The 14752-nt window shown below is 35.1% G+C and overlaps 1 protein-coding gene across 2 annotated transcripts in view; it reads right to left on the bottom strand.

Moving 5' to 3' along the window:
- Positions 1-2395: 2395 nt before the first annotated feature.
- LOC123551615 (PRKC apoptosis WT1 regulator protein-like) overlaps positions 2396-14752 on the bottom strand; it is a 32438-nt gene continuing 20081 nt past the window's right edge. For both annotated transcript variants that reach the window (XM_045340661.2, XM_045340662.2), the window contains one exon: positions 2396-13344. In XM_045340661.2, coding sequence (XP_045196596.1) covers positions 13243-13344 — 102 coding nt within the window. In that variant the 3' untranslated portion in view covers positions 2396-13242. The remainder of the gene's footprint in view (positions 13345-14752) is intronic.

Here is a 14752-nt window from a genome sequence, read left to right as displayed (position 1 = left end):
CTTTTGTCAATGTTTAAATATGTTTTGTAACAGTTAAATGTCTGTTCAATAATCTACTAGCGAACTTGCGAGGTAATATTCTTAATAACTCTGAGCCAACGTTAACTTATAATGTAAGAGTTAACCATAATTATGAAAAGTCATATACATAGTTATAGCTTCAGCCACGAATAATTTCTTGTCTTTATGTATCAATAAAGTCGTGAATTAGTGCGCCTAAATGTCGCATAACGTATGTATCTTAACGCAAAATTACAAAGAAGAGCGGTATACTTCAACAATGCATAACACCTAAACAAGTTAAGTGGTGTTGCTGATTTTTCACTATCTTTAGTAGAACACTTTGTATTTAAGTAGGTTTAACTTTTAATGGTTTCTTAAGACAAAAAAAACAATATTTCAACATTTTTGTAAGGCAATTGCTTGTTATTAACGACTTGGCGCTATACCAAATAGAAATTTATAGATACTTAAATGTTGGCGAGGGATACTATATTAAATACTTGCTAAACATTTGGCTTTCAGTACATCACGTGTCTGATAGACAGGCGGATACCTTTTAAATCTTACTACATTAAGCAAGAGATAGTTATAAATGATCACCAAAATATTATTGTAACAGACTTTTACTTGATTGTCTCTGAAAAGAGCGAAGAAAAAAGTAGCCTGAAGAAGTGAACTGCACCTTATCCTCTTATTTTCGTACATTGTTCCTTACCATCAGACAAAAAACTGTGTAATTTAAAATTACGACTTTTAATCGGCTCCAGACTAACCATGATGGAAATATATATTGAATTTTTTCTTCTAATCAGAAAAATAGCTCACAACTATTTGAATTATAAGGAAAAAAGACCATTTTGCTAATCGCACTATTCCTTATCCCGTGTTTACCGAAGGATTTTCCATCGATTCAAATCCCATGACCAGCATTCCAGACAAAATACAGCACTGTTTCCAATGTTAAAGGTACCGATAGATAGAGAAAACAGTGGAGCAGGTTGATAGCCATGTGTCATGGTCTAGAAATCCTTGAAAAAGATAAAAAGTACGAAAAACTCACATTTTCAGTTTTGGCCGCCATTTTGTTTTGGTGGTAAGGAGTAGATCGAATACCCCCCTTGTTGACCCTCTGACCTTAAAATCAATAACGCTTTTCATCGGCCTATGAGCAATGTGCCTGTCAAGATGAAGAATCGTAAATGAAGGTATTTTGAAGATACTAAACAGAATCGGGTTTCGTACTTACACCGAGACATTGACATTTGATCCAAAACCCCTTACTCTATAGGGATCGTCGTCTGCCCATGATTAATGTTCTGGAGAGTTTAAGGGCCCTATTTCAATCCGTTTTCAAGACATTAAGAGGAAATATTTTCCTTACTAACAGTCCCTTTGACCTTGACCTAGTTTAAGAATCCTATTTCTATCTGTTTTAAAACATTTTTAAGAGGAAATGTTTTCCTTACTAACAGTCACTTTGACCTTGACCTACTGCATTGAAAATCAGTATGTTCATACTATGCCCATGAGCAATATGTCCGCCAAGATTTTGAGGACCATAGGTAAAGGCATTTCTCAAGATATTAATTGAAAACACGTTTTGTACTAACAGTCATTATGACCTTGACCTTTGACCTCAAAATAAAAAGTGATCGTTCATTACTCATAAGCAACTGCCTATCACGTTTGAGGTTCATAGGTCAAGGTATTATTTAGTTACTGAGCAGAAACTAAGTATGACGACTAGTACCATCACATAATGTTTCTAAGAGTTTATCTACACCGGTGCCAGTGGCCACAGACAGAAATCTGAGTTTAAACATTGACATTGAGCAGACAGGCCTTGTCTGGATATCAGTGGGGATGGCCAATAACCAACAACATGATCCCCGTATGTCTGGCATGGTTTGCAGATGACAGAAAAATTGTTCAAGGGATTAGACAGAGGACAAGAAGGACTGCCATTTACTCTTTCCAGTACAAACTTGACCTTCTGATAATGATAAAGTAGCTTACAATATCTGAACCTTTTTTTCAAGGGGATAAAAAGATTTGGAAGGGGGACACGTCATAATTTTACAAGAGGAGAAGACCAGTTCAAAAACATCATCTCTGATTGAAGAGCTGATAAAATAGAGAACTAGTAATATCAAAGGCCTTTTTGTAACAAGTGTAGGTTATTCATTTAAGTCACTTAAAACAAAAGCATACAATTACTTCGAGGTGAGAATGATAAAGAAAAACAACACTTTTTTTACCCAAGAAACTTTAATAGACATGATAACAATTCACAATATAAAGTGTAATAGTTTCACAACCATGATTATGTTTTTTTCTGGAATTCCCTAGTAAAAAAGCAGACATCAAGCATCACGGAATTTGCTACAAAAAATATGAACAACAGACTTAGTACTAAACTAGAGGTTGCTTTTAGTAAAAGCACATGTCTCCCCACACCGCTTTTATACGGAAGGGTAAAGGATACTGCTTTGTTGAAGATGACTGGCATATTAAGAGTGGGAAGAAGGAAGAAGACAGTTTGAAGCTAAAAAAGGGAAAATCTGAACAGTACAAAATTTTCAGGAAAGAGTATGTTTTTGGTAGAACCTGAATGTCAATTGTATATTGTATGTTACCAGAATGATGTCTTAACAGAAAGAGAGCTGTAATATAAAAGAAATGCTTTTGAAATTATTATTATTATTATCAATCTATTAACTCTCTCTAAAAACAAAATTGACTACAAATTGAAAAAACCTTTAAAAGGATTCTAATTTAAAAATAGAACTGACTACAAATCTGAAAATAAATACGGTGTATGCAATAATAATCTTCAGGGGCAATAACTTCACCAAAATGCACTTTAAACCGATAAAACAAACAATATGCAAAACAAGCCATGGTACTTAACATCTCTACAATTCCGCAGGTAATTTATGAAACATAGTGTGGATAAACCTTTCTGACAGACAGACAGACAAAACAAAATCAATATATAAATATCTCCTGGAGTAATATAAGTGACCAGACCAAACTAAAAACCAAGCAATACAATAATGGTACTGTAAAAATCAGAAATATTGTTGAAGGAATAATTTTTGCCAATCTTGCTTTTTTTTCGTAATTCCACAAAAAAAAAACTCGATTTTATTAAAAATAACGTTCATAGGAGAAATGTAAACTTTATGAGGAAATTAAACTTTGTGTTATCAAACTGCTTATAAATTACACAAGTTTTGTTCTTGTGAAAATATCTGAAATTACAGTTTTGCAGACTACCATAAAATTATTAAAGTTGATGCCTTTAATGTAAACATGTAAAGCAATGATCAATAATTTGTGTTTAACAGAATGACGAATGGGGCAAAAAGGTGCCATATACAAACTTAATAGAATCACAGCTAATGGTGCTCTAAAGCTAAGCCATTTGGTCAAGAGAAATTTGGTTGCATGAACAGGCATTTGCTGCTAACATCATAGCAATGAAACATTCATAATTGCTGAACAAAAAATCTCTAGATAAACCAGAAGTTGAGATTTCATAGTATATGTGTAGGTGCAGTAAATCCTTTCAGTAATAAATAAATTAATTGTCCAATAAATCAGTCAAGTGGTTTACTAATGTACACAACTAAGGGCAGCAAAATTGTGTAGTTTTTTTCTTTTCAAAAATTTTATGACCATGTGTGTCTAAATTTGCTTAAAATTGCAAGTTCTGAATTTCAACATCACAGTTACGTATCAAAAGTAAGAGATAAAATCCTATATGTTCACATTAATATACAGGTATGAAATCACAAACCCTCCCGTATCTGCTTTTCAAATTGTATTTTCATTAAAACAAGAGCTCGTAGAACACCAAATGCCCCCCTTGATGCATTCAGTAATTGCACAAGGACAGAAATTATCTGGTAACTGGACACAAAAGTTCTAATGTTCTGGGTCAATGTGACCTTGACCACTGACCTATTGACCTCAAAATCAATAGGGGTCATTTGCTGGTCATGATCAACCTCCCTATTAAGTTTTGTGATCCTAGGCCCAAGCGTCTGGAAATGGTTTGACTGTTCAAGGCCAATGTGACCTTGACCTTTGGCCTAGTGACCTCAAAATCAATAGGGATCATCTGCTGGTCATGACCAACCTCCCTATCAACTTTTATGATCCTAGGCCCAAGCGTTCTTGAGTTATCATCCGGAAACCGTTTAACTGTTCCGGGTCACTGTACCTTGACCTTTGACCTACTGATCTCAAAATCAATACGGGTCATCTGCTGATCATGATCAACCTCCCTATCAAGTTTCGTTATCCTAGGCCCAAGTGTCTCAAGTTATTATCCAAAAACCGTTTCACTGTTCCTGGTCACTGTGACCTTGACTTTTGACCTACTGAACTCAAAATCAATAGGGGTCATCTGCTGGTCATGATCAACCTCCCTATTAACTTTCATGATCCTAGGCCCAAGCGTTCTTGAGTTATCATCCGGAAACCGTTTCACTGTTCCGGGTCAGTGACCTTGACCTTTGACCTACTGATCTCAAAATCAATAGGGGTCATCTGCTGGTTATGACCAACCTCCCTTTCAATTTTCATGATCCTAGGCACAAGCGTTCTTGAGTTATCATCCTGAAACGGATTGGTCTACATACCAACAGACCGACCGACATCTGCAAAACAATATATCCCTCCCTTCTTCGAAGGGGGCACAATAAATAATACTGTACATTCAATGTACAATGTAAGCTGTTACTGGAATGTAAATAGGCAATACTTATAATAAACAGTTCATATATTAAAAATAATATCAATACATCAAGTATTTACCTTTAAATCTTCTCTAATTATCAGCTTATCTTTACCAAAAAAGCAGATATATTTCACAAAGCAAAACAATAACATGCCCTGTAAACCTAAATGAGCTGCACAATGAGAAAACCAACATAGTGGCTTTGCGACCAGCATGGATCCAGACCGTCAGGATCCATGCTGTTTGCTAACAGTTTCCCTAATAACAATAAGCTTTGAAAGCAAACAGCATGGATCCTGACCAGACTGCATGGATGCGCAGGCTGGTCTGGATCCATGCTGGTTGCAAAACCACTATGTTGGTTTTCTCATGGCGCGGCTCAATTCTATTTTTAAGGTAGTGGATCCATAATAACAACTGGCAATTTCTCTGTCATTTCCGATTTTTGTATGCTATTCCAGGATCCATCAGGCATATTTAGACAGAGAACAGCTTTTCAACAACAACCCAATTATGATGAAACCGCACACTGAAAATACCAAACTGATCAGAAAATGCTGATTGTCATTATGGGTGCAGAACCTTAACCTTTACCCTGCTAAATTTCTATAATGGACTGGTCCATCATTCAATTTGGGCAATACCATTTATTAATCAAAGGGGTGTTCGCTGAAAATTTACTGACTGAATAGTGAACAGTCCAGACCATGATCAGCCTGTACAGATGTGCAGGCTGATCTTTGTCTTCACTGGTCGCAAAGGCAAAACCACTTGCCACCACCTGGCTAGAGGTTAAAGAGATTTTGATTTGGGTAATGGCATTCCATGGCAGAAGTGGTCACCAGTTTTGATGTTTCTGATTCTGCTTAAAGTAATACCATTTCATCAACACAAGACTGAATACTGTTAAAGTCATAGCAGCATGGCATTGAATAACTTGCAATAGTGATAAAAAGTACCTGGCATAGAATAATGCGGTAGTCATCTCAACCTTACACTGAATATTTTTGATAGTTGTTAAGACTCCAGTACTGTTTACTAGTATAATAACAAAGAGATAACAACCAAGCTTTACCTTATACAATTAGAGACTTGAGTTTCCAACAATATCAGATTCTATAAATTATAAAATTTGATAGAAACAGAATTAGATAGAGATATGCACATGGTGGTGTAGATACTGCATGACTTAAGGAGCGCAATATCATTCCATGCAAGAATAAGTGCATATTTCTCAATGCAATGATAATGATTCTTTTTACATATGTAAGCATCAACATTTGCTATTATCATATAATTGATAAAAACTTGTTCTTTGGCCAAAGTAAAGTTTAAAATATCCCAATTATTGAATAGTTTAATGCGACAACTAGATTTAAATGAAATTTTCAAGTTAATAATGAAATATTTTTGTTTGTTTTGGGTTTAATGCCGCTTTTAAACAGTATTACAGGCAGTTAACCTAACCAGTGTTTATGGAATCTGTACCATTACAAACTTGTTCCCAGCAAGTAACTGCCAACTTACCCACATGAATCAGAATTTTAGGAAGAATGATTTCAGACACAGTGCCTTTTATCAAATCATCATGGCGAACATACGCCTCACCCAGGGATCAACTCACGACCACGACATCCGTAAATATGAGCTCTCCCTACTGAGCTAAGCAGGCGAGCTCTAATAAGGACATGTATGAACTTTTTAGGTTTATTGTAAATACATGAAAACTGAAAATATCTGCAAATGCGGTGCTCTCGACCAATCAAATAATTATGTTTCAGCAGGGTATATAATATCGCATGATAATCTTAAAAGCATATACTAAATACTGTGATAGCCAGTACAACCTAAGAAATATTATGATATTTCATACTCAGTAGACGGTTATAAAAAACAACAAAAAAACATTTTATAATGTGACACAAGTAGCCATAACAACCTAGCAATGTTATATGTGATAGTTATAACAACGTAGCGCCTTATAAGAGAGTGTGTCTTATAAGCAAGAACAGACGGTAAAAATGTGATAAAGAATGGACGGTACAATATGATGGTCTTTACTATCCAAATATATACCTAATACGCACTGAAGTGCCTTGAAGAAACTTATTATCTGAAATGATATGGTGAAAATGGTTACGCTGCTTTGCTTTACCCTAGAGCGCACACTAAACATTAAACCCCGTCTCGGTAAATACAACTACTTCAACAGTATAAAATAAAATATAAGCAAATCACAACATCCTGGAGTAACATAATATTCTAAAAAAGCAAGTTTAGAGTCAAACAAAGGACTGCATAGCAAAAGCAACAAAAATACAAAAAAAAAAAGACAAATTTGCAAAATAAATATACAAAATAACATAGTTAAGAATAAAAAAATATTTCAAAACCTAATCCAGTTGATACGCAGTCTGTACAAAAGACTGAAAATATTTGCGATTTTCAGCTGTAAAATCATTAATATTCATATTAACCCTTAGCCTGCTGCAGGCGAATTTAACAGCCTTTGCAAACAGCTTGGAACGAGATCAGACGCCGATTAAATCGGCGTCTGATCAGGTTCCAAGCTGTCTGCTACTCTGACAATATTTCTTCCTATTTTGGAGCAAATTGAATGAACTTTACAATTTTAGCAGACGACATTTCCAGCAGACGACAATTTATCTAGCATGCTAAGGGTTAAAGGGACTAATATTCATGGCTTCTATGTTTGAGAAGTCGCACCCATTTTCGTTAAAAGGTGAAACCCATGAATCAAATTCTCACAAAATAGCCATTTTTGGCCAGAACGATGAATGTTTGTGCCCATGAAATTAAATGCAATCCATGAATTAATTTCCTGCAAAATAGCCATTTAGGCCAAAACCATGAATGTTTGTGCCCATGAAATTAAATTATATCACAGTAAATCGTAACAAAATATTTGACAATATGATAACACTACCAATCAAATGGCACTCTACAATTACTCTGATTGTTAAAGCTTTCTATTATGCAGTATTGCAGTGAGCACTGGCAACCCAAAAGGCAACATTATAGATGATATTTGTTTTGTTTCCATATAAGATGGAAGTATCTTCTATCAATTATGCATTATTTTATTATTTTCACATGTGGGACAGCCACAACAGATGTAAAATTCAGTGTTAATGAGTGAAAAATAGCTTGACGCTACATGTAAAACAAATTTTCTTTCATGTCTTTTCAATGGATGTTACAAAATTTTACCCACACAATGTCATGACATTAGAATGATTATGACAAACATGCTAAGCAGTGTATGAGATGCTGAATAGGCGTCACATTTGAAATGTCGTACATAAAAACCAATGGATATAATTGGAACTTCTTACAAACCTAGGGGGGAAAGACAAGGTTGTCTGGATAGCCAATCACAGGCTATATGAGCGCACTGTGATGTCATACTACGAAATAGTTAACTATATGCAGACTTTCCATTTAATACATCTTTGAAGATGCTGAAGGTAGACAAAATAATTGACCTAACAGGTCTGCTTAGATGGACGTTTTTTACCTCCAACAATTTTGACAGTACAGGTAATGCTTTGTGTTACATTCCTTGCCATTCCTTCAGTTGAGAAAATCTTGCCTTACACAGGCAAGTATGCAAGACCGTTACAATTGAACTCAAGTCATTTCTTAAAAATGAGACCTTGAACAAACTGTTTTCCATAGTTCATCTAAATAAGGTGTTCGTAAGTATTTGTGCAAAGTTTACATGAAAATCTCTAAGCCTTTGATACGAAAAAAGAGCAAAGGCATCTTAGGAAAGTGTAATTTGTAAAATGAGCCGTGCCATGAGAAAACCAACATATTGGGTTTGTGACCAGCATGGATCAAGACCAACCTGCGCATCTGCGCAGTCTGGTCAGGATCCATGCTGTTCACTTTCAAAGCCTGTTGCAATTAGAGAAACTGTTAGCTAACAGCACGGATCCTGACCAGACTGCGTGGATGCGCAGGCTGGTCTGGATCCATGCTGGTCGCAAAGCTACTATGTTGGTTTCCTCATGGCATGGCTCAAATGTTTTACCAGTATTTGTCTATAAGCTTTGTTTTAATGAAATCTTAAATAAATTGTTTATTTTATCATCAACTAATATATGTCAATCTAGAAATCTAGGGAACTTACCATAAATAAACAAGAGGGCCATGATGGCCCTATATCGCTCACCTGAGTAGAGTTGCTTGCTTGAACAAATTTCTTAGCTAAAGCTTTAAGATCTAGGCCTTCTGGTTTATTTTTAGCAAATTCATGAAGATTTCCCTATGTACAATCAAGTAACCCCTGGGGCCACTAGGCAATGCTACATGTCAAATATCTAAGCTCTAGGCATTCTGGTTTATTTTTAGAAAATTTAGATTTTTCTATGTACAATCAAGTAACCCCATGGGACGGGGTCAGTTTGACCCCGGGGGTCATGATTTGAAATTTTTTTGTAGAAGTCTATTAGGCAATGCTACATGTCAAATATCTAAGATCTAGGTCTACTGGTTTATTTTTAGAAAAGTTTTGAAGATTTTCCTGTATAAAATCAAGTGACCCCTGAGGCAGGGTCATGATTTGAACAAATGTTGTAGAGGTCCACTAGGCAATGCTACATCTCAAATATCTAAGCTCTAGGCCTTCTGGTTTATTTTTTAATTTTTTTAAAGATTTTCCTATAGAAATCTATGTAAAATCAAGTGACCCCGCCCCAGTGACCCCTGGGGCGGGGTCAATTTTTATCCTGGGGTCATGATTTGAACAACTTTAGTAGAGGTCCAGTAAGCAATGCTACATGTCAAATAACTAAGCTCTAGGGCTTCTGGTTTCTGAGAAGAAGATTTTTTAAGATTTTCCTATGTAAAATCAAGTGACCCCTGGGGCGGGGTCAATTTTGACCCCGGGGTCATGATTTGAACAAATATGGTAGAGGTCCACTAGGCAATGCTTCACACCAAATATCTAAGCTCTAGGGCTTCTGGTTTTTGAGAAGAAGATTTTTAAAGTTTTTCCTTTCGGTTGCCATGGCAACCAGAGTTCTGCATGGAATTCAATTCTTTGAACAATTTTTAAAGAAGACCATCCAAGGAACATCTTTGTGAAGTTTCATCAAAAGGGGGAGATGTTGTTTAAAGGAAAGTGTGGACGGACGTACAACAGACGGACGGATGGACGGACGCCGGACGGTGAGCGATCACAATACCTCACCCTGAGCACTTTGTGCTCAGGTGAGCTAAAAATTATACAAAATAAATTTTTCATAGTTAGATGAAACAACAGCTGTTATTTCAATAATTTTATCTCCCTGTTTAATAAATATAAAGTCTTACATCAATTGTTCTAAATTTCGAAATATCTAACATGAATCTGGAGTGGTGTCCCATAAACCTTTGGCTGAAAATTTACCCTTAATTGTGCAGATTAAAATTTACAGTGAAATAAAGCTCAAAGAATGTCTGCTTTAAAAACTAAAACCAATCTACACAAATCTGAACACATTGTAAAAAATGCGAAGCACAGCTTTTTTTTTTTAGTATTTAGCTGAATCATCAGCAAAATAATTTGAGGATAGTATAAGCCTTTGAAATATTACATCTATATATATACTACTAAACTATAAGAAAACAAATAATACAATCTATGTTGGACAACTTTGCTCAAATAAGTATCTTAAACACTTCCACGCTACATACGGGCTGCACCATGAGAAAACCAACATAGTGGCTTTGCAAACAGTATGGATCCAGACCAGCCTGCGCATCCAAGCAGTCTGGTCAGGATCCATGCTGTTCGCTACCAGTTTCTCTAATTGCAATAGGCTTTGAAAGCAAACAGCATGGATCCTGACCAGACTGCATGGATGAGCAGGCTGGTCTGGATCCATGCTGGTCACAAAGCCACTATGTTGGTTTTCTCATGACATGGCTCATACAATTATCTGCTCGGCTTGTATTATTTACAGGGTGTCCTAAGTTCTTTTACTTCATACCATTTTCTTACTGCGTTACTAACAAGGTAAATTACCTTTCCTAAATATCTTATGGGCTACACAATTATGTCTAGTTATGAACACTGCCAAGAACTTACTGAATTTTTATGTTTTCTTTTTTGTATTCACAATGGCAATTTCTCTTGAAATATTAAAGATATATTATGCTCAAATTTCATATCTGAAAATATGAACAATTTCTACATAGTATCTATGTGAACATTAAATAAGCTTGTCTGTGTGTATATAAACATGTGTTAGGTTTAAACTACTATACGCTGTAAATACAGTATGAATATGTAATGCCTCTAAAAAAGCTGGAAGTCTTTTTAAACAAATACGTTACTAGATATGACATTTAATTTTGACTGCAACTCTTTCCATTCATTTAGCCAACATTTAATCGATAAAATATTTTAAACTAAGGTTAGCATAATGCAACTTTAACATAAATCTAGCCACACCATTATTAACGTTCCTTTGCTCTTTGAAGCAAAAACTATATCATGTGAAACTACTCTACTTTTTTTCTACAATTTCAAATGCCTAACTCAAACAGATTAAAATAACTACATCCAATGAATAATTTGCACAACAAAATATCAAACAACACGAAACATGCACCTTGAATACATATGGCATCCTAAACTGAACACATTTATAAATAACTGTGTACTAAATATTTGCGTCAATAAATAATCAAATATCAGAATAACAATAATATATGTGTAACACAAACTCTTAAAAACTAACAAATTCAATATCGAGCTATTATTGTAAACACATAATACTTGTAAAACATATCACGAAGAGTTTTGATCAGTTCAGAAAATTTAAAAACAAGCTGCTAAATAGTAAAATATACAAAAATTATTTATGTCAATTTCGCAGAAAAGTTCATAATTCATGCAAATGACCTTCATGCTTCATCAACAAAAGTATCGAAATCAATTTCTGAAGGTATTTTTCTTGAAATTATTCCCCCCTTTAACAATTTTGAGCATCTTTCTTAAGTTACAGTAACACCCATGCCTTTAAAGTCTTCAAGTTAAACATTTTTACCTATAAATATGACCTATCTAAAAATAAAGACCATGTTTTGCCTCTTCCAGACATGGTCTTCATAATTATAGAGGTCTGACTGTAACTTTTAGGTACCTTTTACAACTCGGTATAAATGAAACCAGCAAAACTCATAAACTCACGTAATATCTATTTACCATTTAGGTAAATCAATGTTTAGCAAAAATCGCAATTATACCAAGATTTTGAAAAAAAAAAAAATGCCCTTAAAATTAATATGGAAATTGTACTGCTTTAGGCCAAACAAGTAATGGGGATAATGTAAAATCTACAATAAATGTCCCATAAACCAATGCAAAATGACAGCTGTATGTACGAAAAACAAGAATAAATCCTTGATTCCAAAATATACAAAAAGGACTATTTTATCAAGAAACTTGTTACTTGAAATTTGACTGTCTCATTATGAACTTGGTAACAAGGTTCTAAACAATAAAATATCTTATTATGTTAGAAAGTTGGGAAATTCTGATTACCGGTAATTCTAATTCAATATTCCTCTGATATTTTTGTATTCAAAGCATAAAACTTTAAGACTAAATTCTGTTAATTGAGACGTTCAACTAGGAAATACGGAAGTAATTCTTGACAAGATCAGACAAGATGACACTACAAATGTTAACACAGCTCACACAGAACTTTATATAATGCACATTATGGAATGAAAATGTAACATTTAAACATACCTAATGCCTTCTGCAGGTAAATTTATTTATTTTTGGTGAAGGAAATTTGTTATCTGTCTTTGAATTTAACAGAACTGTTCATCTGAATTAGGTAAGTTCCTTCTTAAACATTAATATAAGAAAATATTTTTACAGACTGGCAATTCTCTCTTTTGGTCCAAATATGATTGTTATAAAACTAAGTTGGAGACCAGTCTATAAAGGCAGCCTTGTCATTCGTCGATTCTGAGATAGAGCTCAGAATTAACCAATCAGCTTCTTCTGTATAGAGACTGGTCTCTAAACTATGCTTTATAACCACATGCTAAGACCTAGTCATGCCAAAAGAAAGGACACAGTCAAATAACCTTAAATGAACAGTCAAATCAGGCAAGTTATTTTTTCTTTTTCGAAGAAAGTCAATATAACATGCAAGAGGGTTCAGATCTGTTGCTTGAAATATACAAGAAAGCATGGCTACAGTAATTACATGCGTGAATCTCACTCACAATGAACTGAAATGCATGTATACTCTTGTAGACGCTAAGAAGACCTGCATCTAGTCCACCTGTTTAGTCTTTGAAATTTCAGGATGCATGTCTGCTCCAAACACGTATCTTTGCAGAATCTTAGCTGTGTGTCTTGTCTCCACTACTGTGTAGTTTTGTAGAATCTTACAGGCTATGTAAGCACATATAGTTTTGTAGGAATATATGTTAAAGCTAGCGAAGTTTATCTAACTGTATTAAACATGCGTACCAGAGGTACTTAGTTGACCGACAGCTTGAATAAGAGCCCTGTTTTCTATCTGTAGTTTGTCCATGTCTTCATTACAGTCCTCCAAATCCTGAAACAAACAATCACATTCTGTAACACAGTAAAATAGGGTTAATACTAACAGTACCTTGATTTGCAATGTTGCATCTGACTTGAGAGAATTTTGCCAAGTGAGTGTAAGAGTGAAATCTAGCCTGGAAACCCAACGAGAGCCAAAAGCAGTAAGGACCAGAAATTCATTATTAATGTCACTTCAGAAGAATTCCGTGTAAATCTACACACCATGGGTCTAATTCAATTCCACTTTCTAGTAATGAATAAAGAATTTGGCAGACAGACAAGAACAAGAAGACAAGAACAATCTTCAAATTGGTGTGTTATGAGAACATGTAATTTAGCTTACAAAAGATAATGTCACTGTATGCATTTGCAGTTCAGTTACAGAGATTCTACCATTTGGTTTAACTTCACAACAATACAGTTGTACGTCGTATGGTAACTTTTCAGTTTTCACAGAGAAGGAAGATACTAGGTACCCCTTTAAGCATTACCATATTTCAGGCAAGGGTAGGCACATGGGTAGAACCATCGGCCTTTCTTAAGCCAGCTGGATGGCTTCCTCAAATGAAAAATTCCACTCCCCCGCCACCCCCTCTCTTCCCCCCAGCAAGGTTTCAGGCCTGCAGCAGGGAAAGGCAAAAGATTCGATGTAAGCAACTTTAACCACCATGGAGGTACCCACATCTTTTTGAAATATCAGCTTTTAAGCAACCAGCATTTGTCATTGACATTTTGGGAGTTAATGCAAGGCAGCAATCAGTCATATACAATAACAAGACAGTGTCTTTCCTTTAGTGCTGGATACTGACATTGTAAAGGCTCAAGCCTAGGTAAAATTCTCCCCACATGCACTGCATATTGAAACATAAAACAAATGAACATACACAACATTCCAATGCAAAATTTTAAACCATATTCCTTAACGAACTGAGAGTAACTTTGAAAACAGAACAGAACAAGAAGACACAGCGTTACTAGCTGCCAGTGGTTGCCTTAATTAACCAACTCCTGTAGAACAACTTGAACACACAAACATAACAAAAAACAAACAAATTTACAAAAATCCTAGTGGAGAATAAATGAACAGAATTTAACATAAAGTGGTTATATCTGACTTTCATTAAGCCTGCATGCTGGAGGAACTGGGTATAAGATAAGGCAAAGTAAGTCATATCATTTTATAACCTTTGAGGATAACATGAATAACAGTGAGAAACCACTTACTCGTGCACTGACAGCTCGAACACCTAGGCTGGCTCGAGCAATTCATTTTAAACTTGGTACCTTGAATTCCTGGGAATCAAGCGTTTTACTTTGAGATAACCAAAATTTGACTTAAAATGATACAGTAGACACTAAGGGATCGCCAGAAACTGGTATCTTAATTAGTATGGACTCTTAATAGATCCTGATCTTGA

The sequence above is a fragment of the Mercenaria mercenaria genome, chromosome 4, assembly GCF_021730395.1.
Source record: "Mercenaria mercenaria strain notata chromosome 4, MADL_Memer_1, whole genome shotgun sequence".
NCBI classification, from domain to species: Eukaryota; Metazoa; Mollusca; class Bivalvia; order Venerida; family Veneridae; genus Mercenaria; species Mercenaria mercenaria.
This window is presented reverse-complemented; position numbering and strand designations above follow the sequence as displayed.